General features: G+C 35.4%; 3 protein-coding genes across 3 annotated transcripts; 1 reads left to right on the top strand and 2 right to left on the bottom strand.

Annotated features, from left to right (window-relative positions):
• Positions 1–765: 765 nt before the first annotated feature.
• Positions 766–5292, top strand: LOC125207428 (bicyclo-germacrene synthase-like). The gene is made up of 7 exons (XM_048106800.1): positions 766–931; positions 1266–1542; positions 3155–3539; positions 4044–4259; positions 4341–4482; positions 4565–4813; positions 4893–5292. The coding sequence occupies exons 1-7, from the start codon at positions 806–808 to the stop codon at positions 5169–5171; spliced, it is 1674 nt and encodes a 557-aa protein (XP_047962757.1). The 5' UTR covers positions 766–805; the 3' UTR covers positions 5172–5292.
• A 9485-nt stretch (positions 5293–14777) lies between these two features.
• LOC125207725 (LOB domain-containing protein 29-like) lies at positions 14778–15772 on the bottom strand. Its single transcript, XM_048107230.1, has 2 exons — positions 15448–15772; positions 14778–15128 (listed from the first exon to the last, which is right to left on the bottom strand). Exons 1-2 carry the CDS (start codon positions 15730–15732, stop codon positions 14943–14945), a joined length of 471 nt encoding a protein of 156 aa, XP_047963187.1. The 5' UTR covers positions 15733–15772; the 3' UTR covers positions 14778–14942.
• A 383-nt stretch (positions 15773–16155) lies between these two features.
• LOC125207810 (1-aminocyclopropane-1-carboxylate oxidase homolog 12-like) lies at positions 16156–17039 on the bottom strand. The gene is made up of 2 exons (XM_048107343.1): positions 16898–17039; positions 16156–16534 (listed from the first exon to the last, which is right to left on the bottom strand). The coding sequence occupies exons 1-2, from the start codon at positions 16901–16903 to the stop codon at positions 16298–16300; spliced, it is 243 nt and encodes an 80-aa protein (XP_047963300.1). The 5' UTR covers positions 16904–17039; the 3' UTR covers positions 16156–16297.
• Between the last annotated feature and the right edge of the window lie 8518 nt (positions 17040–25557).

Below are 25557 nucleotides of genomic sequence, written 5' to 3'. Positions count from 1 at the left end.
TTTAGCATATATTTAAAAGACAAAAACAAAAATAATTAAACAAAGCCCAGTCCGGCATAGTCCAGCCCCGACCCACGTGGCAAGTGGGCCTCGGCCGGGCCGGGTTGGGCTAAGCAAAATTAGAAAAAGCCTGGCCTAGCCCAGCCCGCCTCAGACATGGGCCTGGGCCGGACTGAGCCTCAATATAGGCGGGCCTCAGCGGGCCTGGGCTGGGCAGGGCCGGCCCACCCACTTGACAAGTCAATTGTATACACTCTTATAATGCCTATTTAAAGGTACACCATGTGAAGTAATAATCATCAAGGAATATACAAAAACTACGTTCCTCCTCTTTCTTCCTTATCATGCCTAATACAACATTCAAGACCGTATACGTACAAAAATCCAAATTTAGTTCAATTTAATTCACATCAAACTACTCACTAAATTGTTATCCATTACCTAAAGTACAACCCATAATTGATCATCTGATAGAGTTTACTATTCAAATTCAAGCCGACGTCATTTACTGCATATTTAATTTTATTTATGGTATTGAGTCTATAAATAATAGATATTTAACAAACGAGATAATATTAGAAATCATTTTAGTTTTTTATGAAGGTAGAAACGATTAAGGGTCGACAAGAAAATAAATTAAGCACATGCATTTCGTTTTTTTATGTCGTTAAGCTCGTTGAAATTTTTTAGTTGAGTTTGTAACAACAAATGCCTATAAGTATCTCCACATTTCGTCAAATGAAATACCAATATTCATCTCTCTCTTTCACAGAGTTTAGAAACATATATAGTCATATAGAGTAAGATGGAGATATGTTCACTACCTGTTCCATCCAAGAACGGCAAGACCTTAGATGAAATTCGTAAATCTGCAAAATTTCATCCATCCATATGGGGAGACTTCTTCCTCAAATATAATTCAGATAACACGGTAAATATATTCTTAAGAAAAACTAGTTACATATGTATTCTTCATTTTTAATGTGTCTTTGCATGTTTATGAATAATAGGGGGGTTGTCATATGTTTACTTGTGACTAAAGACCGTGTCTAATCATATCTCTAGTTCGATTGCTTTATTCTCAAAATTAAGCTTGGCATGTGATAATATATTGTGGTCTGCCTCCATAATGTTAATATTACATTGTATCTCATGATTATCATCTCATCTTCAACCCTAATCAGTGAAAAACCCTATTTTTTATTCATTTCATATTGTATCTTTCTATTATTTTGTCTAACGAAGAAAAAGCTACCCGAGTGTAGAAAATTAGTGATGCCGAACAAGAAGAACTCACAACGAAAAAAGAAATGGTCAGAAAATTGCTAGCTCAAACTCCAGATGATTCAACGTGTAAATTGGATCTCATCGATGTGATTCAGCGTCTAGGAGTGGAATATCATTTTAAAAATGAAATCGAGGAATCCTTAAAATATATTCATGATAGATACAAGCACCAAAATAGTGAAGACAACGATGATCTTCGCATTGTGGCTCTTCGTTTTCGACTCCTTAGACAAGAAGGTTACAACGTCCCATGTGGTAAGCATGTTCCTCTGTATACCCCCTTTATAGGCCAGGCTACTCATAGAACAAGTAATGACCGAACTAAAAAAAATTATGAGATTGATCAAAAAAGGGGAATTTCTTTATTATTTTTTTATATTTATATTTTATTTTATTTAATTATGGATTAATATTCTAATTAGGTCAAAATTTTGTTAGTTAGCGTTGACCGCTATTTTTTTTTTGGAACTGTAAAAAAAGGACCAGTGGCGGAACCAAAATTTTAATTCTGGGGGACCCAGATTAGTGTTAATATTTGTTGAGTATTTTTAGTATAAGCGGGGCTGAAACAACTCGAACATAAGTAGTAAAGAATTGTGTGTGAGAGATTGGATAATGAGATAAATTATTGTAAATATTATTTACTTATGTATTTTTATTTTTTATAATAAAATGCATAGATTGAAGAAATAGTAATTATTATTCTTAAATTGTGAAAATCTTTTTTTATGATTATAAAACAAAGTTGTTTATTCAAAACAAATTATAAAATCCAAATAGGAGTGGAAAACTATTTCGATCAAAATGGTCAGAGGGGGGATTGTACCTGGCTCCCTAAGTGACAAGGCAAATAACCAAACCAGCTGTGCTACTTCAACATTAATTAAGTATTTCATACATATATAATATATAGACAAACTTCGAATGGCTGAGGGGCCCAAGGGCCCCCCAGCCCCACCGTGGCTCCGCCACTGAAAAGGACTACTTCAATGATGTTTTCGTTTGTTTATAAGTCTATTTTCAAAAGTGAATGTTCTGGACCAACTTCGTTTTTTGGCCATATGTTTAAAACCAAAATTATACTTTACTCCAATTTTATATTACAATTTCAGAACTTATCTAATTGACAGGTACTCTATAAAAAATTTTGATTTAAATGACAATTATTCCCCCGTCGACTATATCATTGGACAATTGAGAAAAAAAATCCAGTTATGTTTTTATATTCCGATTTCAAAAGTGATGAGATTAATCAGAATTCAATAAAATGTTATATTCCCTACGTCCCCATATGTAATCTATTTTTTCTATTTTAGTCTGAGCCATAAAATTAGTCCACTTTTTATTTATGAAATTCTTTACATCGCACCTTCACGGTCCCACGCTACTTGATACACTTAAATTACAATCATTCCAAAATTAGTCAATAAAATTAGTAATGATTGTAACTTAATTTACAATCATTCCAAAATCATACTCCCTCTGTTCCACGCTACTTGATACACTTCTTTTTCTCCAGTTTAAATATTTATTATCATTTTTTCTAAGATGACTGCGGAAAAGAAGTGTATCAAGTAGTGTGGACGGAGGGAGAATGGTTTTGTAACATTGCGGCTTTATCCCGCTAGCCCCTGCATGTTTCAACCAAGACTCAATAGTATCTCTCTCATTAAATTTCTTATTAGGCCATTTTATGATGTCCGGCATGTCTCATTTCATTTTTATTATGTCGTAAATAGGTCATATGTTCCACTAATTCATTTCATTAAGACGAAGTAATTCATTTATTTTTTAAACATGATATAAGGGATTGAGATCATAGTAATTTCAATCTTAATCTTATTAATTACTAGTTTTACTTGAACAGACGTGTTCCGCAAATTCATTGACAATGAAGGAAATTTTGTGGCATCGTTGGAAAATAATGTTGAAGGTTTGTTGAACTTATATGAAGCAGCACATCTTGGGACACATGGAGATGAGATTTTGGACCGAGCAATAGACTTTTGTTCGTCTCATCTTCATGCGTCACTACTCAACAAGATGGCCAAAGTTCCTCTTTCTAAACGTGTTAACGAAGCCTTGATTCTGAATATGCCAATCCACAAAACTCTCACAAGATTGGGTGCTAGAAAGTTCATAGCTGTATACGAAGAAGACGAGATGCATAATGAAATGGTGCTGAATTTTGCCAAGTTGGATTTCAATATTGTGCAGAAGATGCACCAGAGAGAGCTGAGTGATGCTACAAGGTTAGATATAATATATTATGTTTAAGAGGTGAGTTAACACATTTCTAATATGGTATCAAAGGATGGGGGTCCAAGTCGATGATAATTTCATCTCTTTATCTTTTATTGTCAACTCCGGTGAATACGTGATGGAAGTCCGATGTGTCATTCCGGCCCACATGTGCAGGGGCGTGTTAAGATCTCTTAATTTATGTCTTCATAATTGGTGAAAATCCCATGTAATCTATATAAAAGTGGAGAACCCTCCCCCTTATGAGGCCTTTTAAGGGGGTGGGTCCATTTCTAACAGATGCATTTTTCTTTCAGGGACGTTCCACTATATTTGATATATTTCTCTTAAATAAAAACACTATTCTCTGTACTTATTATGCCTTCTACATTATTCTTTGGCTACTTAACTCGCATAACAATAGTGTATAAAATCTTGGGACGAACAAGAAATGTGTCTAATAGAATGGAACGAAGATAGTATATATATTTATGCCTTATAAGAACTACTTTTAGGTGGTGGAAGAAATTGGATGTGGGGAACAAAATGCCTTATGCAAGAGACAGACTTGTGGAGTGCTTCTTTTGGATGCTTGGGGTCTACTTTGAGCCATGCTATGCTAAAGCAAGAAGAATATTGCTTAAATGCATTAGTATGGCTTCCATCATTGACGACACGTACGAATATGCAACGCTACATGAACTACAAATTTTGACTGATGCAATTCAATGGTTCGATATCAATCCTTTTTCGTACTTATTCTAATATACTATATTCGATCTAATGTTTTTTCGATTTATGGAGTGTTTCAGTTGGGATGTTAACACGACCTTGGACGATTTGCCACTTTACATCCAAATGTGCTACAAAAGCCTTATTGAAACATATATTGAAATAGAAGATGAAATGGTGAAGACAGGAGAATCATACCTTGTTCACTACGCAATAAAAGATGTATGTGCATGTGTATATGTTACAAAGATAAATATGCAATGGTATAAATATTGTTTTTAGTTAATTAAAAAATAACTCGCAGATGAAAAAACTAGTGATGGCATATTTCGAAGAGCCAAATTGGTTGTATAATATGTATATTCCAACGGTGGAGGAGTATATGAAGGTCTCCCTTGTATCATGTGGCTACATGACATTGTCAACTACCTCTTTAGTGGGTATGGGAAATCGAGTGAGAAAAGAAGATTTTGATTGGATTACAAATGAACCTCTGATCGTTGTAGCATCATCAACAATTTGTCGATTGATGGACGATTTAGTCGGAGATGAGGTGCGTATTAAATTTTTGTACTAGTTATAACAAGTTGAAATGAATATGATCTGGATCACTCTCTTTCCTACATGTGTAGTATGAGGAGAAACCCTCATCGGTGGATTGTTACATGAAACAATATGGTATGTCGAAGGAGGAAGCTTGTGCTGAACTCCGTCGACAAGTGAAGAATGCGTGGAAGGATATGAATCAAGAATGTCTCGAGCCAAGACCGGCATCTATGCCAATCCTTATGCGTGTATTTAATCTTGGTCGCGTCATCCACCTTCTCTATTCGGATGATGATTGCTATGCCAATCCCATCAAGTCCAAAGAATGGATCAAAATGGTGCTTGTTGAGCCCCTCAAAATTTAAGCAACTAGTCAATGATACAAAAATAAAGGCTGTCGTCTAGGACTTAAGTTTATTCTATCTATAAGATCTTTTGTTGTAATCACAGATGAAAACTGGACTAATATGGTTCGACATTGAAGTTTAAAACCACTTTCTTCATTTTACATTAACAAGACATGGTGCATCTTAAAGTTATCTTCCTATATTCAGTGGCGAACCCAGGAATTTTACATTGGGGGTGCCAAAATGACATAATACAAAATAAAGAGAATATAACGAAATTTGGACAAGAAAACGTTAAAAAATGGTGCCAAAATGACATAACACAAAATGAAGAGAAATATAAAGAAATTAGGACAAGTAAACGTTAAAAAAAAAGTATTGTAGGCTCAGGTACTTGTACTCGGTTCTCAAGTTTATGAAATTTTTAAGGCAGATACCCCCACCACTTGACCTAATACCATATTAAGAAATTTGTAGATTATATATATGGATATAATAGTTCAAATCGTTGGGGATTCCAATGCCACGCCACCCCTCCATATAGGTCTGCCACTGTGTATAATAAGTAGTAACAAAAATTGGAAAAGTATATCTGCTACTACTATATAAACGTATTGTTACCGGCTATATTAGCAGGTGTATGTTAAGAGGCTCTCACTCCTGACGAAGAATATCAGTCAGTTCGCTTGCAAAACACAATAATTCTCTGTCGACCGTGAAGTAGGGTTGAGTTGTATCACGCAAGTTAATTGGGCAAATAATTCTTCATTTAGGTCATTGTTAGCTAAAAATAATGACATTTTTGGAAAGTGTCTTTTCAGGTCATTTTAATAATGGTGGACCTAAAACTGAAAATGACATCAAACCCAGATTTTGTAAAATGACATAAAACTGATTAATAATGACCTTATTTGTTTTTTATCAATTATTTACCATTAGATCACCTAATCCTAGAACCAAGATTTTTGGGCTGCATTTTTGTTTGGATCATCTCCCACTCCGCATGTGATTAACTATATATTCCCATCCACAGATAGTGACCGAAAAACCTCATAGAATAATAGTATAGTACTCTCTCTGTCCCATAATAGATGTCACACTTTACTTTTTAGTTTATCCCATAAAAGATGTCATATTTCCTTTTTTGGAAAAAAATCCTTTGTCACATTAATATAAATATACTCCCCCGTCCCTTAAATTTTGTTACACTTTAACCGGGCACGGGGTTTCAAGAAATGTAATAGAAAGTGAGTTGAAAAAGTTAGTGGTAAGTGAGTCATGCTTTTTTATAGTAGTTTTATAATAAAATGTGAGTTAGAATGAGTTAGTGGAATATGAAGTTCACTACCAAAAATCTAAAAAGTGAAATGTGACAAATTTTGTGGGACAGGCGGAAATGGAAAAATGTGACAAAATTTAAGCGACGGAGGGAGTACTATTTTCTCTCTTCACCTAACACATAAAATAGTGTCTCTTAAAATCTTGTGTCATTATCTAAGTGTGTCATCTATTGTGGTAACGAGGGAGTAATCATCAGTGAAGCAAATGCACGGTTGGGATTAGTAGTATAATCAAAGTGGATATACTGAATAACAAAAAATGTACTCTAATGTATAGACAATATGTCCCCTTTACTCATTGCACTGTGCCACATCCTTGCTTAGTTGATTTGGAATGTTTATCAACTTAATCAACTAAAATATAACTTAATTAATTTATGATTATGAAAATGTTGACTAATTGGTTGAAGGGTCATTTTTAGTGCTAAACTAGTTCATCCTTTTTGGGAAAGAAAATGACAAAATGGAGCCTAGTTGTTGACTGAATAGAATTGATTATTTCAATAGAAATTCAGTTTTAAAAGAAGGAAAAGAATTTGCCAAAATGAATCCAATTAAAGACAGGCAATTAAATTGTGCCTAAGCATAGATAGCTGGGTATTTGATTTTTTTACGACTATTATCAGTTATCATGATCAGAGTTCACATATCTACTAGTATAATTTTTAGGATGAGAGCAAGCAAGACTTTTTCTTTTACATTTATGTACTGTAATTATTTGTAAAATCTTCACTTCTTCATGCATGAGCTTAATGCAAACTGATATGAATTACGTTTCTTTTGAGCATACGAAAAAAGAAAAACACCAAAAGAATTAATAAGTTTGAATGTGACCCTTATTGCTAGATAGTTTAACTAGAATAGAAACAACAAGAAGTAAAACAAATATTTAATAATTCTTTTAAAAAAAGTGACGTCGAATTCATAAGGAAAAAACAACTGTTGGTCAAGCGGCATGTGACTTCATTTCGGCGTTGAGGCAATTAGTATTCTGAGATGACAACAAAAGCTTTATTTAAAAAATTAGAAACCAATTTTTGATGCTCTCTTTTGATTTGTTGTTTAAATATCCCGACATGACTAGGCCATCAATTGAACAGTATTAGTTATTGTTTTGTTTCTATATATACTAGTAATATGCACTGTCAATTAAAGCATGTTTGAATACTAAAACTTTTCAATGAAAAAGGTGAACTTTACGATTGAAAAGATTAGACAAAGTAAGATGCTGCAATTATTTAATTTAATGCCTTATTTTTCATCTTCATAACAAAGAAGAGAATTTTGTATTAACAAAATTCATTAATACAGGAACATATATTTATGGTAACATATACAATGCATAACAAAACTTTAGTACATCAAATAATTAAATGCGGAGAACATTTTCAAATTATACAAGGATCATTTTTAAATCGTTTTAGTTCATGATAAACACAGAGGTTATTCTAAAATCATTTATTTCATACTATCTTATGTATTGGATAGCTCATCCTTGTATGAACTGAATCGATTTAAAAACTACCTTCATGTTATCTAAAGATAATTATTTATTACTCCATCCGTCCTACAAGAATATGTACTCTTCCATTATAGTCCGTCCCACAAGAATATGCACGTTCTAATTTTGGAATTCTTTTCTTTCTAATGAAGTGGAACTCATTCTCCACTAATAATACATTATTTACTTTTTCTCTCTACCTCTATCTTACTTTACCAATTTTACATTAAAATCAGTGCCGAACTTAAAATGCATATTCTTTGGAGACGGAGAGAGTATGCATTAAAATTTAATGATTTCTTAACTACCTACTCTATGTCAATGTATCTATGAGGGATATGATTTAATTAAACTCATTTCAATATTTACAAGTTTGCTAATAAAATTAACAAAATAGAATATATAATTGTAATAATTCATCAATTACAACGAGGCAACAATATTTCTGAAAAAGACTTTTGGGGTGAACGAATGAGCTTCCTTTTGAAATCCAACTCACTTTCTATTTGTTAAAACTAAATAAATAAAAGACTCCCTTTGTAAACTTAGAAGAGAAAAAAAAGGTAAATGAGAATTTAAATTGTGAAGATTCCAAAATAATAAAATGAAACATTTTTTTATGGAAGGAGGGAGTAATTGGCCGTAAATTAACTAACTGTAGTTGCATAAAGGGGAAAGTATAACAGTGTCCTGATTATGTGTTAGATGTAAGTCTCAATAGCTATTTAGGAAAATAAAGTAAGCCACCAAATTATTTCTGATATGGAGTATATGTTTGTCCAAAGTTACGATGACACATGAGCTAAGAAAACAGTCATAGGTGGCGGTGAACAAGCATTTATAGCTAGGGTTTTCAGAAATGTGTGTTCATCATCAAAGTTTGAATACAAAAATTTGGTAAACAAAAGCCGTAAATATATAGTAGAAATTAATGGTGAATATACCTGAATGCAACTGAGTGGAGATCATCCTTAAACGGCCATTGCATCTCGCTCCCAAACGACTGATTATTCTCTTCCACAAAACCAGATTTCTCATACTGATTTTGAGATAAATCAGGGTAGAATTTTTCCTCTGTGTCAGCTAAGATGACACATTTTTTTTTCCAAGTATTTTGGGAAAATGATAGGAGTAATAAATACACCCTCCATCCATGAATAAATGTCACATATTTTAGGCTCGAATTTAACAAATTGTTTGACTTAATAAAGAAAAGTGAATAGAAAAAGTTAGTAGAATGTGAGTCCTAGTTTTATATATTAGGTTATAATAAAATGTGAGTGGAATAAGTTAGTAGAATGAGTCGTCCACCTAACAAATATAGTAAAAGTGAAATGAGACATTTATTGTCGGACGGACGAAAAATAAAAAATGGGAATTTAATGGAGGACGGAGGGAGTATTTAAAGTAGAGAGAAAGTAAAGTAAGAGAGAGCATAATATAGAAGAGACTCTTTTACATTATTTTCATCTGCGTTACTTGAACTATTTATTACTCCCTCCGTCCCGCTTAAGATGACACGTTTTCTTTTTTAGTTTGTCCCAACTAAGATGACACATTTCCTTTTTTGGTAACTTTCTCTCTCCAATTAATACACTCAACCACTTTTTTTCACTCCTATTAAAATATTCATCTTTCTTTATCTCTCTACTTTAATACTTACATCCACCTTCTCTCTCTCCAATTAAACACTTTAACCAATAATTCCTAAAATCCCGTGCCGGCTAAGCAATGTGTCATCTTAGCCGGGACGGAGGGAGTATTATTTTTCAAAATAATTGTGAAAAAAAAATGTGTCGTTTTAGCTGGGGCCAGAGGAGCTTGTACACGTTGCTAGCTCTGAAGACCTTGTGAATGGCTGCGAAGTGAGCGGCGCCTTGCTCGTGACAGAGGTATAGAGTGAATACGCAACTTCTCACGCATTTTCGCCTCAGGAATTTGCAGGCGCCACAAGGAAAACCTGTTCCTGTCATATTATTCATCAAATAAATAATATGACAGGAACTACTTAGTGATGATCAAATGTTGATCGATATTTAGCAATGAATAACATTCTACTAGTCCCTCAAATAAACAAAACATTCCACTAGTAAATCCGTTAGTAAAACGATTGTTTGCTTAGTCTTTGTTAAGCGGCTAACTAAAAGATCTATACCTACAATGTTAGAGATTAGAGCTTTAATTATTGCTAATTATTTTGATGGAGAACAAAAAGATTGTGTACGATCTCATCAGCACTCACACGTGTGCATATAACCTTATAAGACTTGCTAAGTCCGTGTGATCTAATTACTACTTTGCTCACAAAATACCATACGTATTCTTAGATATAGTACTATCAGAATGGAACACTTTAATTAACTTTACCCAAAGAAAGCATATATTATTTAGATTTTAGAAACACATATTCACTATATCAATTTTCTATATATTGGTAAGGCATGTGTTCATTGCACGTGTTCTCTATTTAGCATTATCAATTTACAATTGATAAACTATATAAGATATAGTATTATCAGAAAGGAACACTTTAATTAACTTTACCCAAAGAAAGCATAAATTAATTAGATTTTAGAAACACATATTCACTATATCAATTTTCTATATATTGGTAAGGCATGTGTTCATTGCACGTGTTCTCTATTTAGCATTATCAATTTACAATTGATAAACTATATAGTAGTATAATTTATTTATATTTGAATTACAAAAATTTCTTTGTCCAACATAATTTATAGATATAAAGAGCATTATATTGCTAACTATTTAAATTGTTAACTCTGCTAACTCATCAATATAGTGTATTAAAAATGTCAACACGGTGACATCAAAATATCAACACATAATATCAACACATTATATTAAAGTTCAAAAAAATTATGTGTTGACATTTTAATGTCATCGTGTTGACATTTTTAATACACTGCGTTGATGAGTTAGCAACTTAAAAAAGTTAGCAATTGATCATTCCCCTAAATATTTCAATTTTGTGATTTTTAGATGATTTCATTTGTATGAATAAATAGTACTGCAATCTTTTAATAACTCTTTTCATTTTTATTAAATTATAATATTAATACGTAAAAGTGAGATTCACGGTCACAAACTTTTTTCGCTCATGCTGCTTCATAGTACTATTTCTCAAAATTGTTGTTAATATAAAATGGAACAATTAATAGCAGAAGCTTAGACGGGAGTATCTTTTTCGAACAAATTTGTCAACAAGGCTAATATTTGAAAATAGAAGGTGACAATTAATGATATATATGAAATTTTAAATATCAAATAAATAAAATAATGAAGAATCGATTCATTTATATATGCATGTACACTGTGACCGGAAAAGCTCATATATAACCTTCTTTTTAAAAAAAAAAAAAAGCTTATATATAATTATTAGTGAAGCAAATGCACAGTTGAGATAAGTAACATATAATCAAAAAGTGGATTCACTTGGTCTATGATTTATGGTTTTATTGGGTAGGTCAACCTAATATTAGTATAAAGGATACACAATTTTAATAGAGCTAAATAACAAAAAATGTACTCTAATGTTTAGACCAAATGTCCCCTTTACTCATTGCACTCTGCCACATTCTTGCTTAGTTGATTTGGAAAGTTTATCAACTTAATCAACAAACATACTTCTTTTCCAAACCCCACACGTACACTTAGTTAATTTATGATTATGAAAATGTTGACCAATTAGTTGAAGGGTCATTTTTAGCGCAAAACTAGTTCAGTCTTTTTGGGAAAGAAGATGACACAATGGATTTATAAGTTTGAATGAGCCATTATTGCTAGAAAGTTGGACTAGAAATAGATACAAGGAGAAGTAAAAGAAACGATAACCATAGTTAATAATCCATTTAGAAAAAGGTGATGTTGAATTCATAAGGGGAAAAACAACTTTTAGTCAAGCGGCATGTGACCACTTTCAAACTTCATTTCGGCGTTGAGGCAATTAATATTCTGAGATGACAATTTGATTAGAAAAATTAGAAATTAATTTTTGATGATATATTTTGATTTGTTGTTTGAATGTCCCGACATGACTCTGCCATTAATTGAACAGTATTAGTTTTTGTTTTTGTTTATACACATATAATTTGAACTGCAAATTGAAGCATGTTTGAATACTAAAAGTTTTAAAGGTAGATAGGTGAACCAAAGTACGATAAAAAGATTTAACAAAGTAAGATGCTGCAATTATTTTATTTTTCATCCACAATAAAAGAAGAGAAATATTTGCCTTGTGTTATCAAATCTATTTAATGTAGGAATATATATTCATTGGGAACATGATCATTTTAGATACTTCTAGGGACATTTTTATATCATTTTAGGTCATGGTAAATATAGATGTAATTTAGAAAAAATAAATTAGTTCAATCTTATGCATTTCATAACTCCCTTTGTATGAACTGAATCAATTAAAAATTATATCCATGTTTAGTTATTTAGTTATACATCAGGATTTAATTTATTCTTTTTTTTATCACAACTCTACATCAATGTATCTACGTGGGAGATGATTTAATTAAACTCAATTTAATATTTACAACATTGCTAATAAACTAATCAAAAAAGAATAATTATAATAATTCATCAATTACAGCGAGGCAACAATATTTCTGAAAAAGGCTTCTAAGATGGACGAATGGGTTTCCTTTTGGAATCAAACTCATTTTCTATTTTTTAAGCTAAATAATAAAAAGGCTTCGTTTATAAACTAAGTCAGAGATGCATGGCAAGGCTAATCCTCGTCGTCATCAATTTTTGTTTTGAGACATTAACATCAAATAATGGAATCAACCGCCAATTTTCATACTTAAATAGTTATTCGCGCCAGCATCAAATTTATTCATTTATACACTTAATTAAATGTCTCATATGTTATTATGTTGTCATGTAGTATGTTCAAGTAATCATATAAAGAGGAGAAAAATGAATAAGAGAAGTTGTTGATGGAATTATACATTATCAATTAATGACTTTGAACCACCTAAAATATTACTCCTTCCGTACCTAATTAAATGTCTCAAATTAAATGTCTCATATTTGACCGGTACGAGTTTTAAAAAATTGTTTGACTTTGTGTAGTAAAGTGGGTAGAAAAGTTAGTGGAATGTGGATCTACTTTTAAATATTGGTTTTATAATAAAATGTTAGTGAAATGAGTTAGTGGAATGTAAGGTCCACTTACCAAATATAATAAAAATGAAATGGGACATTTATTGACGGACAGACGAAAAATGAAAAACGGGACATTTAATTTAATGGTGGACGAAGGGAGTAGTAAAGAGTAAAAAAAAATACAAATAGAAGCAGAAATTACTGTATACAATAATAATAGAACGAAATGGTAACTGGAATTAGGAAATCGGACAGAGTTACGAAAAATAGTTTATAGAGTTGTGATCAATGTCGAACTAATTTTCAAGACCGAACTAGAGACCAAATTAGGGCCATTAGATCTAGTTTTTTTGATGAGATGCGCTGCTGTGTAAATTATTTCGGTCTTCATTACAAGCCCATTTTACTTCATTGTAGTAGGTTTATTACTTCATTGCAGTACGTAATGCCTCGAAACTACATTATATTTTTACTTACTTCCAATAGGTTTTGAAATGATTCAACTCTTGCTTCATTCGAATTCATTAAACTAAGTTTTTACTTTATTCACTTTAGAAAATACAATTCATTCCAGTAGGTTTATTACTTCATTCAAAAACGTTATTATTTCATTCCAGTAGGTTCCAGTGTGATTTTAAATGTTTCTACACATACTTCATTCAAATAGTTTATTACATCATTCAGTGTGCTTATTGCACCATTTAATTAGGCTATCACTTCATTTTGTTGTCATAGCTGGAATTTTTGGACTATCACAACGTCGACGGGATAGTCTTGACGTCTCCGTCTGCGAAACAATATGTATGTACTGGAATGAAGTAATAATCTTATTGGAATAAAGTAAAAACATATTGGAATTAAGTAATATATTCTGGAATGAAGTTAAATCCTCCTAATATTTTATGACTTATTTGCCATGGGCTGAAGTAAAAGAGGCTCGTGACCTAATTTATACATTTATACATTTGTGCATCTCATCCATAAAAACTAGACCTATAAACCCTAATTTGGTAAACTTCTGCAGTTCGACAATAAGGAGGGATTTGCATATAATGAGACTCATAGTTTATATATCCCTTCTTATTAGTATAAAATTAACAAGTTCTGTTATCAAAAGAATGCAAAACTAATCAACTATTTTTAAGATTTCAGTAACTATTTTATCCGTCCGCCATTAAATGCCTCATTTGTTCTATTTCGTTCGGCCGCCGATAAATGTCTCATTTCACTTTTATTAAGTGGACCCTCACATTCCACTGACTCATTTCACTCCGATTTTATTATAAAACCAATATATAAAAGTAGGACACACATTTCACTATCTTTTCTACCCACTTTACTACATCAAGTGAAATAATTTCATAAAACCCGTGCATGTCAAATATGAGACATTTTAGTCATAGACGGAGGGAGTATTTGTTATTAATTGGAAGGTTAAAACTCATGACCGATCCCAAGAGTTAGTTACAGTTACAACCTAAGAAATTAAGAATATCTCTAAAACAGAAGCTACCTATTTAGGTTTAATGTCAAAAGGGGAAAGTATAACAATGCCCTGATTATGTGTTAGATGCATGTAGGTTTCAATAGCTAATTAGGAAAATAAAGTAAGCTACCAATTATTATTTCTTATATATGTATATTTATCCAAAGTTACACGGTGACAAGCATTTCTAGCTAGGGTTTCAGAAATATGTGTTCATCATCAGAGTTTGCATACAAAAAGTATAGTAGAAATTAATGGTGAATATATCTGAATGCAACTGAGTGGAGATCATCTTGAAACGACCATTGCCTCTCCTCCGACTGCATCTAGCCCGAATCGAAGCTCTCAAACGAGCGGTTGTTCTCTTCCACAAAACCAGAGTTCTCACCTCCTAAAAACCCCTGATTCTGAGATAAATCAGAGTAGAATTTCCCATTATGGTTTGGTGCAGTTATGATGGAATGGGCTGCTTGTTCCTTAAGAGAAGCCAGTTGTGCTTGTAGATTCACAACCTTCCAACATAAAAATAAATTTTAAAAATAGAAACCTTTGAAGCGACACAAATTTTAATGCATAATAGGTAAAGTAAAAGAGAGGAAGAGAAAAAGTAATTAAATCAATGTTAGTGAATTGTGGGGTCCACTTTATTGTAGTGGTGTAAATTGATGTACATGGGATTAAAGATTTCCAAAAATAGAAAGTTTGAAAGTTTCTGTTTTTAAGAGACGACAATGGAAAGATTTGCTATTTTTAAAATACGCAAGATAGCATGAGACAATTAACTAAATTCAAAGATTATTCAAACCGATTTATGGAAAAAGAAGTTAAAACCTGATGTTGAAGGGCGAAGATGTGGGAAACGCAGCCGTAGATGGGATCTTGAAGCCTGGCCTGAGCTTCGTAGGCGATGGTGATAGCGGCCTCACAGCGGTGGGAGACGGGGAGGTGGGCGAGGAGCTTTGACACGTTGCTAGCTCCAAAGACCTTGTGAATGGCTGCGAAGTGAGCGGCGCCTTGCTCGTGGCAAAAATAGGGGGCGAAAACGCAACCTCTCACACATTTTCGCCTCAGGAATTTGCAGGCGCCACAAGGGGAACCTGTTCCTGTCATATTCATCAACAACTAAAATGCTACGGAGTACTTAATATGATTTGTATTTAAATTTTTTTTTAATATATAGTAGAAGTTGTGAATGATATGATATGATGAGTTGATTTTATAAGGACAAGTGAGAGAGGTGGGATGATCTATACTACTTTATTCTCTATATTTTTCTTCATATTTTATTGCATTTGGTCTACTGAATGAGGGGCATGCCTTTATTTTTTACTCCATTTAGCAAAAAATGATAATACTAGTTTGATCTAATTTTTATGGTTTTAGAGTACAACTCAGTATCCTTAAAGATCCAAAGAGTTAGCCTAATTCAAACCCAAACCCAGTTGTTTAATTAAAGAGGCCCAAAAACTTAAAAGAAGAGAAGTGGCCCAAGCATTTAAAACAACACTTGATCAAAACAACCCACATCTCCTTAATTCCTTCATCATCAATCTCCACGGAGCTCTCTGATTTTGAACATACTTATGCGTTACGAAAGGTTTCAATTTTGTGCAAACTATTGTGAATCATAAAGCTTGAAAGGTCATTGACAACAACAAACGCGCCAGACTATTAAGCTAAATCATTTATTAATCATGTAATAATCGAAGGCAGATTCAACACGAGCTCCTTTGACTTTATAGTATTGGAAGTACTCTTTAAACATGAAGTCTCTATACACCGCAGGCTTCTCTTTGGCGACCAGCTCTTTGATCGGACCAAACGGCTTCCCTGCTGCTCGGATGCTCGGATTCTTCAGCCCCTCCAACTGCGACAGCACTCTGTGCTCCACGCTTATGAACTTCTCGTTGCTAAGAATCTGCAAATGACAATTATAATCAATAAACAAAATGAAAATAACAAAAAATTAATATAGTACACTACAACAAAAAGAATGGATAAGGACACTTCTAATGCTATTAATGACGTTAATGTGTGTGTCCATTTATACCACCAACGCTTCATAAAGTGTCCTTATCGATTCAGTCCAATTAGGGGAAACAATTAGAAGCGTTCTAAAAAGCAAAACGTTAAGATAGTTTGTTGTCAGCTTAAAGACGTTTTCTTTTGCGTCATAAATTAAGATTATTTTTAAAAAATTTATAATGCTAATAATTGAGTCTCAATTATTTTTTGTTTTTTAATGTATAATTGTTGTGTAATTAAGTGAGGGTGTGATGACCTGCATGGGATCACCGAAGTTGGCGATGAGGGCCCAGGGACGGGCGGTACATCAACCCATTGGTTGTCGCGAAGCATCTGAAGGCCGCCGAGGGTGTCCCGAATGAGCAAGGTGAGGAAATTGGTGTCGGAATGCTAGGGGGCTCCTAAGGTCTTGTGAGGCTCAAGACAAGCTGGATAATACAAACATGATATAGACTGACTTATCATGCACTCCATTTTGGACAAGTAATCAGTGGGAAGGCCTAAGGCTTCTGAGAACAACTCTGCCATTAGTTCCCTCACCTCAATCATGTACTTTACATACTCCTCCATTTCCTTCCTGCAAATCAAAACAAATTAAGACAGATGAGAACTAATCCTAAATGACTAAATTAAAAAATCATTCATATATACTTGATAAATTTTATCCACACTTAATGTGTTGGATATAAAGCCCACCTCAAAGCTTCCAAGTAAAACTCTACACAAGCTCGACCTCATAAATCAAACTCCGCGAACACGCCCTTCTTGAAAGATAATATTGATTCAATCAATATTAAAAACATACATAAGGTGCATGACATGAAATGATTCTATACGGGATATGCATCCTATGTTAGAGGTTCGATCAAGAGAACTTCATTCCATTAAACTTATGGCTCTCAATTTTTAAAGAGACTTTGTTGGGATCGAACTAGTCGAACGTAATCATTTGAAACATCAAGAACAAGGAACGAGGAACGAGATGTACCATATCACCCTCCTCATACTCCTCATCTCGACGATGCTTATCTGCTTGAGACTTTTGTTGATGCCGTTCTAACTACAGATTAACCTTGAGCTCTCGGAGTATTTCATCACGAGCTCGCAGGGCAACATCTACTTCTTGGACCATTAACGAGCCCAGCTCATAAGGAATAACAACAGGTGGACTCCACCCATACACCGCCTCAAATGGGGACATTTTAATAGAGCGATGGTACGTAGTATTATACCAATATTCAGCCCAAGCAAGATACTTCTCCCACTGCAGCGGCTTGCTCGAAGCATAGCAACGAAGGTATTGCTCAAGATTTCGATTAGTGACTTCCGTTTGGCCATCATTTTCTGGGTGGTATGCACTACTCATCCTCAATTTAGTTCCCATCTAACAAAAGAGCTCCTGCCAAAACATACTTAGGAAAGCTCGATCACGGTTGGATTGAGGCACTCCATGTAGCTTGAGTATGTTACGCACAAAAGCATCGGCGGCCGTGCATGCCGAGTATGGATGCGAAAGGGCTACAAAGTGAGCATATTTAGAGAGTCGGTCAACAACAACCATTATCACATTCTTCCCCGCCGATTTTGGTAGTCCTTCTATGAAGTCCATCGACACATCGGCCCACAAAGCTTCGGGCACATCCAATGGTTGAAGAAGTCCACTTGGCATCCTAGTATCTGATTTGTTCCGTTGACAAATATCACAACAACGCACATAGTCAAGGACATCTGCTCGCATTCCCTGCCAATGAAAAACTCGAGCGAGCCGGCTATAGGTGCGTAAGACCCCGGAGTGACCGACAATAGTGGAATCATGGAATTTACGAAGTATAGCTAGTCACAACTCCTTATCATCTGGTACAATTACCTTACCATCTCGCAATAAACATCCCTGACTGACTGTAAATCGAAGATCCGAACTCACACCCTTTTCTTGAATTTCAGCCACACGTTGCTTGAGCGCAACATCCAGTTGTCTAGCAGCCCAAATGGAGTCTCACAACTCCGACTTAGGTATTGAAATAGAAAGCAATTCACCCGTAGTATCCCTCCTTGATAAACCATCGGCGGCATTATTCTCGGCTCCTGGCCGATAAACTATCTCATAGTCATATCCCATGAGTTTTGCCATCCATCTCTGGTACTCGGGTGTTGAAACTTTCTGCTCCAGTAGAAATCTGAGACTTCGCTGGTCTGTAACTATCTTGAAACGACGCATAGTCATACCGCTTCCAAGATGGCGAGCATCTCCTTCTCATATGTGGAACGGCCACATTGCTTATCACTCAAACCACGACTCAGATATGCAAGAGGTCGATGTTGCTGCATAAGTACTGCTCCAATCCGCTGGCATCGGTCTCGATCACAAATTCTTCATCAAAGTTAGGTAATGATAAAATCCGCATAGCTCAGTCACGTTTCTTGGAGTCGGCCATGTTTGCATTGCTTCTATCTTTCTCTCATCCACCCTTACTCCTTGGGCTGAGATAAAATGACCCAAATACTCAAGCTCCTCTTGCCCGAACACACACTTAGATGGCTTTAAGAAAACCTGATTATTTCTCAAAACACCCAAGACCATCTGCACATGTTTCAAATGCTCGTCCCACGTCGAGCTATAAATCAATATATCGTCAAAGAAGACCAAAAAAAATATTCGAAGATAGGAGCGAAAGAGGTCATTCATTGTAGATTGGAATGTAGATGGTGCATTACACAAACCAAATGGCATAACAAGGAATACATAATGGCCATTATGCACTCTAAATGCTATCTTCAGGACGTCCGTCGGCGCCATCCAGATTTGATGATACCCGGCTCGGAGGTCGAGTTTGGTGAAGTACTTTGCCCCAAATAATTCATCTAACATATCTTCGACAGTAGGTATAGGAAATCAATCCTTCACCGTAACTTCATTAAGCTTTCGATAGTCCACACAAAACCTCCAAGTTCCATCCTTCTTTTTAACCAAGAGTACTGGTGAAGAAAATGGACTAGCACTAGGCTAAATTAATCCAGAACGCAACATCTCGTCAACTTGACGTTCGATCTCATTTTTTTGAAAGTGAGCGTAGCGATAAGGTGCCACATTCACAACCACCTTCTCATCTTTTAGTTGTATACGATGGTCACAAGTTCTCACCAGTGCTAAGCTCGTCGGCTCAACAAACACATCTTTGAAATTTTTCAAAATCAGTTCCATGTCCGGCTGCACACTTTCCTCAACATGACAGGTAGAAGAGCTTTTTAATAAAATAAATGTAGCAGCTCCTCCTTGTATCTCCGCATCCATCTCCACCCCATTAATAGTTACAATTTCATGCTTGGGACTAACCCCCTTCAATACACACTTCTCCCCTTTTATTTCAAATTGCATCGACATATCAACATAATCAATCAAAACTGGACCCAAGCTTTCTAACCAAGGAAATCCTAACACCACATCTATATTGCAAATAGCTAAGCCATATAGAGTAGTGGTAAATGAAATACCTTGAATAGTCACACCCGACCGCCTCGAATCGAATAAAACACTACATTCTTTCTCCATTAGCCACTCGTACAAAAACTGGTGAGATGTACGTTACTGGTAATTGGAGCTCCTCCGCTCGTCGGGGTGGATGAAATTAAGACTCGCACCACTATCAATGCGGAGTTGTACCCCACTGTTATTGATGTCACCAGCCATCCTCATGGCTTTGCTCCCAATTTCTTCGAGCACTGCATTGAGAGTAATAGAGGCTTCGGTCTCCTCGCAATCTTCGTTGTACCTTGGCAGTGTTTCACTCTCCTCTTCGCCACACATATCAACAAGCAAAACTTTAGCGCTTTTACACACATGCCCACGTGTAAACTGCTCGTCACAGTTGAAGCAGAGGTTCTTCACGCCGAGCCTGCATTTCTGCCCAAGACAACCGTCGTGGTTACGAAGAGCTTGCTGTTGCTGATGATCGCAGCACGTTAAGGAATAACAACTTTTTCAGCAATAACAGCTTTTGGTGGTACACGCACCGAAGAGTATCTTGGACGCCGACTTCTATATTGTTCATCAGCGTGTCTCGCCAACTCTATCGCATGCTCTAAGGAATGAGGTCGAAAGAAACGCATCTCCCTTGCCAGCTCATCTTTAACTCCGGCCATGAACGCCCCTAATAAGGCCTTATCCTCCCAATGTGGTAAACAATTCACCAATCTTTCGAACTCCGCTAAGTAGGTACGGAAAGCACCAGTTTGACGAAGCCGGATGATGGCTTCATCTGCCTCCTCCATCTCTGTGGTGCCGAAACGCTGCAGAAGTCCCCTCTCGAACATACCCCATGATATCTTCTTATGTCGAGCACTGAACCACCTCCACCATTGATTGGCCTCACCGTCGAGATGGTATGATGCCCACTGCACACGTTTGTTGGTGGGAAGCTCTTGTGCACCAAAGTATTGTCGAGCCACACCCGTGGATCCTCTATCCCAGAGAACTTAGTGAAGTCCATACGAACTGGATTCTTCCATTTCTTTCCTTTGTTACTCTGATCTCCGATTCCGATGAATCAGAGTCATCGTCATCGTCCTCCCATCCCTCGTCCTCATCGTCTTGTAGTGCGCTAAAGGGATTCCGAACATGATCCTTCCCCTTTGCCTTTCTTGTTTTTGCTGCATGCAGTTCTTGCAGCTCCATAAGAACGGCATTAATCGAATCCTGCGTCTCTGTCATGTTCAATTCCACCGCCTCCAATCTAGCCCTCGTGGCTGCCATTCCTTGAGGTTAAACGGAAGCACAAATGATTAAAAATCGTAACTGTCTCTGATGACAAATGTTGGGATCGAACTAGTCGAACGTAATCGTTTGAAACATCAAGAACAAGGAACGAGATGAATTTCATCAAAACTCTTGCCGACTCTTTTTTGTATTAATAATTTGATAAATAACTCCTAATATGACGATAACCCATTTAAATACAAATGCAAATCACAACTAAAGCCACTACTCCACTATTCTATAAACATAAAATAACATAACAAAGCATAAAATAACTACTAATCCACCATTCTCACGTTTCCCACTTCTTCCACCTTCTTATTGTCTTAACTTCCAAGGAGGTCTAGTAGTGCGTGAGCTGCGACGAACCCTAGCAGCTGAACCAGGCCCATCAGACTTTAAAAGTGTTTGACAATTATTTGGGAGAGAGCTCATTAAACTCATAAGTTTCTATCTTTAAGAAATTAATTAAGGGAGTAAAATCTAGAGGTTCAACTAGAAAGAAAATAATTAATCCTAAGATTAATTATTCAGTCACCCTAAACAAAATTAATTAACAAGCAAACAATAAATCATCAAATCAACAATTAGATAAAAGAAAGTTCATTACTCACTCAGAGTCCAATACTAATGAATTCGTCCAATACTAATTAATTAATGAGAGCCCAAAATTCTCTTTTCTTTCCCTTCTCTTAACATTAGACCAACTAAAAAAATAATCATGTGGCCCAAAGAGGAGCCCAAACCCAAAACTAAAAAGAATTGGAACCCTAATCACATATTCAAAACAAATAGGGGCGCCTATCTTTCTCTTTCCTTTCCTTCTTGTTGCACTCTCACACGGTCACACCACCATTTAGATGCTATGCACACATTCACATCTCTCTTTTTCCTTTGTCAAAACTAGTTTTCGGGTGCCGTCGTGCGCGAGACTAGTCCCTAATGAATCCAATCTTTTTATTTTTTTTGCTATTACAAAATTTTAAAATTTATTCATGTTTTGTACATAATAGAATAGAAAAGCCCCTAACAATAATTTAAATCAGCTGAAAATTTATTTTCGGTTAAAATTTTAAAAATTTAGCCCCAACTCATGTTCATTTCTGTATCCGCCCCTGGGCACAGTCGGCATGAAAGGGTGCCGAGGGGCAGCAGCGGTGGCTGCCGCCGTGTGACAGCAGCTACGCGCGTGTGTGTGGCTGCCAGAGATAGCAGCAGCGGGATGTCCAGATGTAGCAGCGGCACCATTCGGTAGCTCGGTGCTCATCGAGCCCTCTTAAAAGCCAAGTCCTTATTTAACTCATGCTCGATATTAAAATAGCCATTACAAGTTCATATTTGCTTCTTGTTTTCCTTAACATTTTGGGCAAAGTAAAGGTCATGGTTCCTAAGTGCTCAGTTAAGAAAGTTGTTAACTGTAAAACGATAATAACATTGGTGCTCCTAAGTTTATGGCAAAAGTATAATGCGGTAAAGATGAGCATGTCATTGAGAGTATGTTTGGTCTATTGATGTTGATAAGGATGAGAGCAATTGAACGAAGTTTACTATCGTGGTGTGTTTGAATTAAGCAAAATGTTATGTAAAACTAGGAAATCAAAATGGTTTAAACATAGATACCTTGAGGAAAAGGCGTGTTTTAAAAATCGGATCGGATCGGTCGAATCGACCGGTCGGGCCGCAAACCGGCAGGCTATCCGGTCCGATTTGGTCATTTAAGCCGTCGACTAATTGAGCCGTTTTAGACCGGAAAAACCGGCCGGTCGGGCCGGAAACCGCCGACCGATTGAACCAGTTTTTGAAATATTTTCTGAAAATCACATTTTGCTGCCGTCGCGAATCCTCGATTCAGCTACTCTCAAATGGATAATACCTTTCCCACTGCATCTTTTCTTCCCTTTCTCCATAGCCCCCTCAAAATAAATATCATTAATGTTCAAACCTACTTATTAATGGATCGAAAAATTGTATATCTAGATTAGTGAACATCACAAGATTGAGTGACAGAATAAAAAACTAAAAGAGGATTGAAAAAGGCTTAACAGCATGGAAGAATATCTCAAAACAAGGAGGCTGTGGGGGGTTTCAAAATGGAGATGGGAGGGGGACGATTTTTGAATGGCGGCGGGTTGGGGGGATTGAAAATAGGGTTAGGGTATTTAAGAAAAGTGGTAAGTGTCGTATGGGCTTAGTGTACTAGAGGCCTGCATTCTTATTTATTCAATTGTAAAAAAAAAATATATACAAGAGACATGCTTTTTTATTCAATTATAAATACATAATATTAACTTCAACTACATAAATATGTAGGAATTGAGCTAGGATAAGTATTTTGGATTTTAATTTTAAATTCTATTTTATTTAAAAATACATTATATAATTTTATGTAATAAATATATTATTGCTACAGTATTCCGGTCCAACCTGTGGTTCGACCAGTCAGGCCAGTTGAACCGTGAACCAGTAGTCTTGCCGGTTCACTTACCGGTCCGGTTTTTTCAAAAGAGTAAAGAGAGGTAGTGTGTAGAAACTTAACTCCCTTCTTAAAGCACTTGTTTGCATCCTCATTTTGAAATAATTTTGTGTGGAGTTTTTTTTGGGAAAACAAAAGAAGTAGAGGATGAAGTGTCGTAGTATTTATGGGGGAAATAATACATGGGTTTACATGATTAGAAACATGATTCATGAAGGAAATATATTGTCCAAAGGATATGGACTTTTTGCCAAATGAGACAAGTTGTCACTTCAATCATTCACTACCATAAACGGCAAGAAAATTACATCTTGTCACCTAAAATGATGGCTATCAAGTACGGCCATCGTTTGGAAACTGTGTGTCGTTGTTTGAAAACGAGCATGATGTGATCTGATTTCATCAAAAGTCTCATCTTGATTTGATGTCATAAAGTGTATTTAACACGTGTTCTATTCTTTCGTGTAGGTACTAGGCGCACAAGTCGCGATTATCAATAAAGATCCGGAGGGCGTGAAACGGGGCTGTCGGGGACTGCCAGTAGCAAGTGTGCGCAGTGACCAGTGCGAGAGTTTCGAGGCAAAGCTCTCGCAGAGTTAGAAGTTGTGTCATTATTCTTTTCTTTATACTAATATTGAACTCAATGTAAAACGTGTATGAACTTTTATTTGTAACTCGGACTTGAAAAATGGACTGTAAGAATGTTAATCATTGTAACCGAACTATTTCGTTCACTACTTGAAACGTACTCCTACTTCATACATAACGCTTGATCACAACGTGTGGTAAAAGAAACTAGGCGTGAAACTAATATACTTATAAGTCGGTTTTCAAAAGACTTGGGAATTAGAAATGGCGGGTGTTACAACCTTAGTGGAACCTAACATGAGAAGTTGAATTGGGAATGCACAAAGATATTTTAGAGTATTGGAGAATATGCTAATAAAGGTTAGAACATGAGAGCACGGAAACTACCTTGAGGAGGCTAATAATGCCCTCACTTTTGAATAAAGACCGTGTGTGCCAAATAATGAGGAACTCAGAAATGAGATCATGAGTGAAAATCACGACACCGCACGCCCGAGAATATAAAAATGTCCCAAGAAATGACAAAACATTTGAGGCGAAGTTGTTGAAATAAAATTGTTAGTTCGAAATTCTATTAGCGAGACGATTGATATTGTGTATGTAAACCAAAATTTATATGCAAAAGCAATAGCGCAGTTGGTTGAAGACCAAGTCTCCTTTCCCGAGTGTCCAGAGATTGAGTTCTGATGTTGATGTTTTTTCTCTTTTTTTTTGTCTACCTTCTATTTATGCAACTTTTTCATACTTCTTCTTGATCGTATAATGTGTATAATTTATTTCTATTTGCTTTTCTATTTTTTGGAATATAATTTCTATTTGTTCTCTTTTCCACCATTAATTATGTTAATTTTAATTTTTCATCACTTTTATTTTCTTCCATCAATATACTCATAGAAAAAAAAAACTAAAAATAATTATTCTATTCAATTTAAACTCTGACTTCGACGCTACCTTCACTCTATGCTCTCTTTTATTAGTGGATGTTGTGAATAGAAATGTCTGCAGACGTCTAAATTGGCTGGCTACGAAAAAGGAGCCATCACTAATTAACTCGGGCTGATGGACAGGTGCAAGCATCCGCAATAATCATTCCTCAATGAAC

The sequence above is a fragment of the Salvia hispanica genome, chromosome 1, assembly GCF_023119035.1.
Source record: "Salvia hispanica cultivar TCC Black 2014 chromosome 1, UniMelb_Shisp_WGS_1.0, whole genome shotgun sequence".
NCBI classification, from domain to species: domain Eukaryota; kingdom Viridiplantae; phylum Streptophyta; class Magnoliopsida; order Lamiales; family Lamiaceae; genus Salvia; species Salvia hispanica.
This window is presented reverse-complemented; position numbering and strand designations above follow the sequence as displayed.

Coding starts and splice junctions, on each gene's coding strand:
- LOC125207725 (XM_048107230.1), bottom strand. CDS start 15,732: ATGAATATGACAGGAACAGGTTCCCCTTGTGGCGCCTGCAAATTCCTG. Junction 15,129..15,447: donor TCTTCGCCCTTCAACATCAG/GTTTTAACTTCT, acceptor TTATGTTGGAAG/GTTGTGAATCTACAAGCACA.
- LOC125207428 (XM_048106800.1), top strand. CDS start 806: ATGGAGATATGTTCACTACCTGTTCCATCCAAGAACGGCAAGACCTTA. Junction 4,260..4,340: donor TTGACTGATGCAATTCAATG/GTTCGATATCAA, acceptor GGAGTGTTTCAG/TTGGGATGTTAACACGACCT. Junction 4,814..4,892: donor ACGATTTAGTCGGAGATGAG/GTGCGTATTAAA, acceptor CTACATGTGTAG/TATGAGGAGAAACCCTCATC.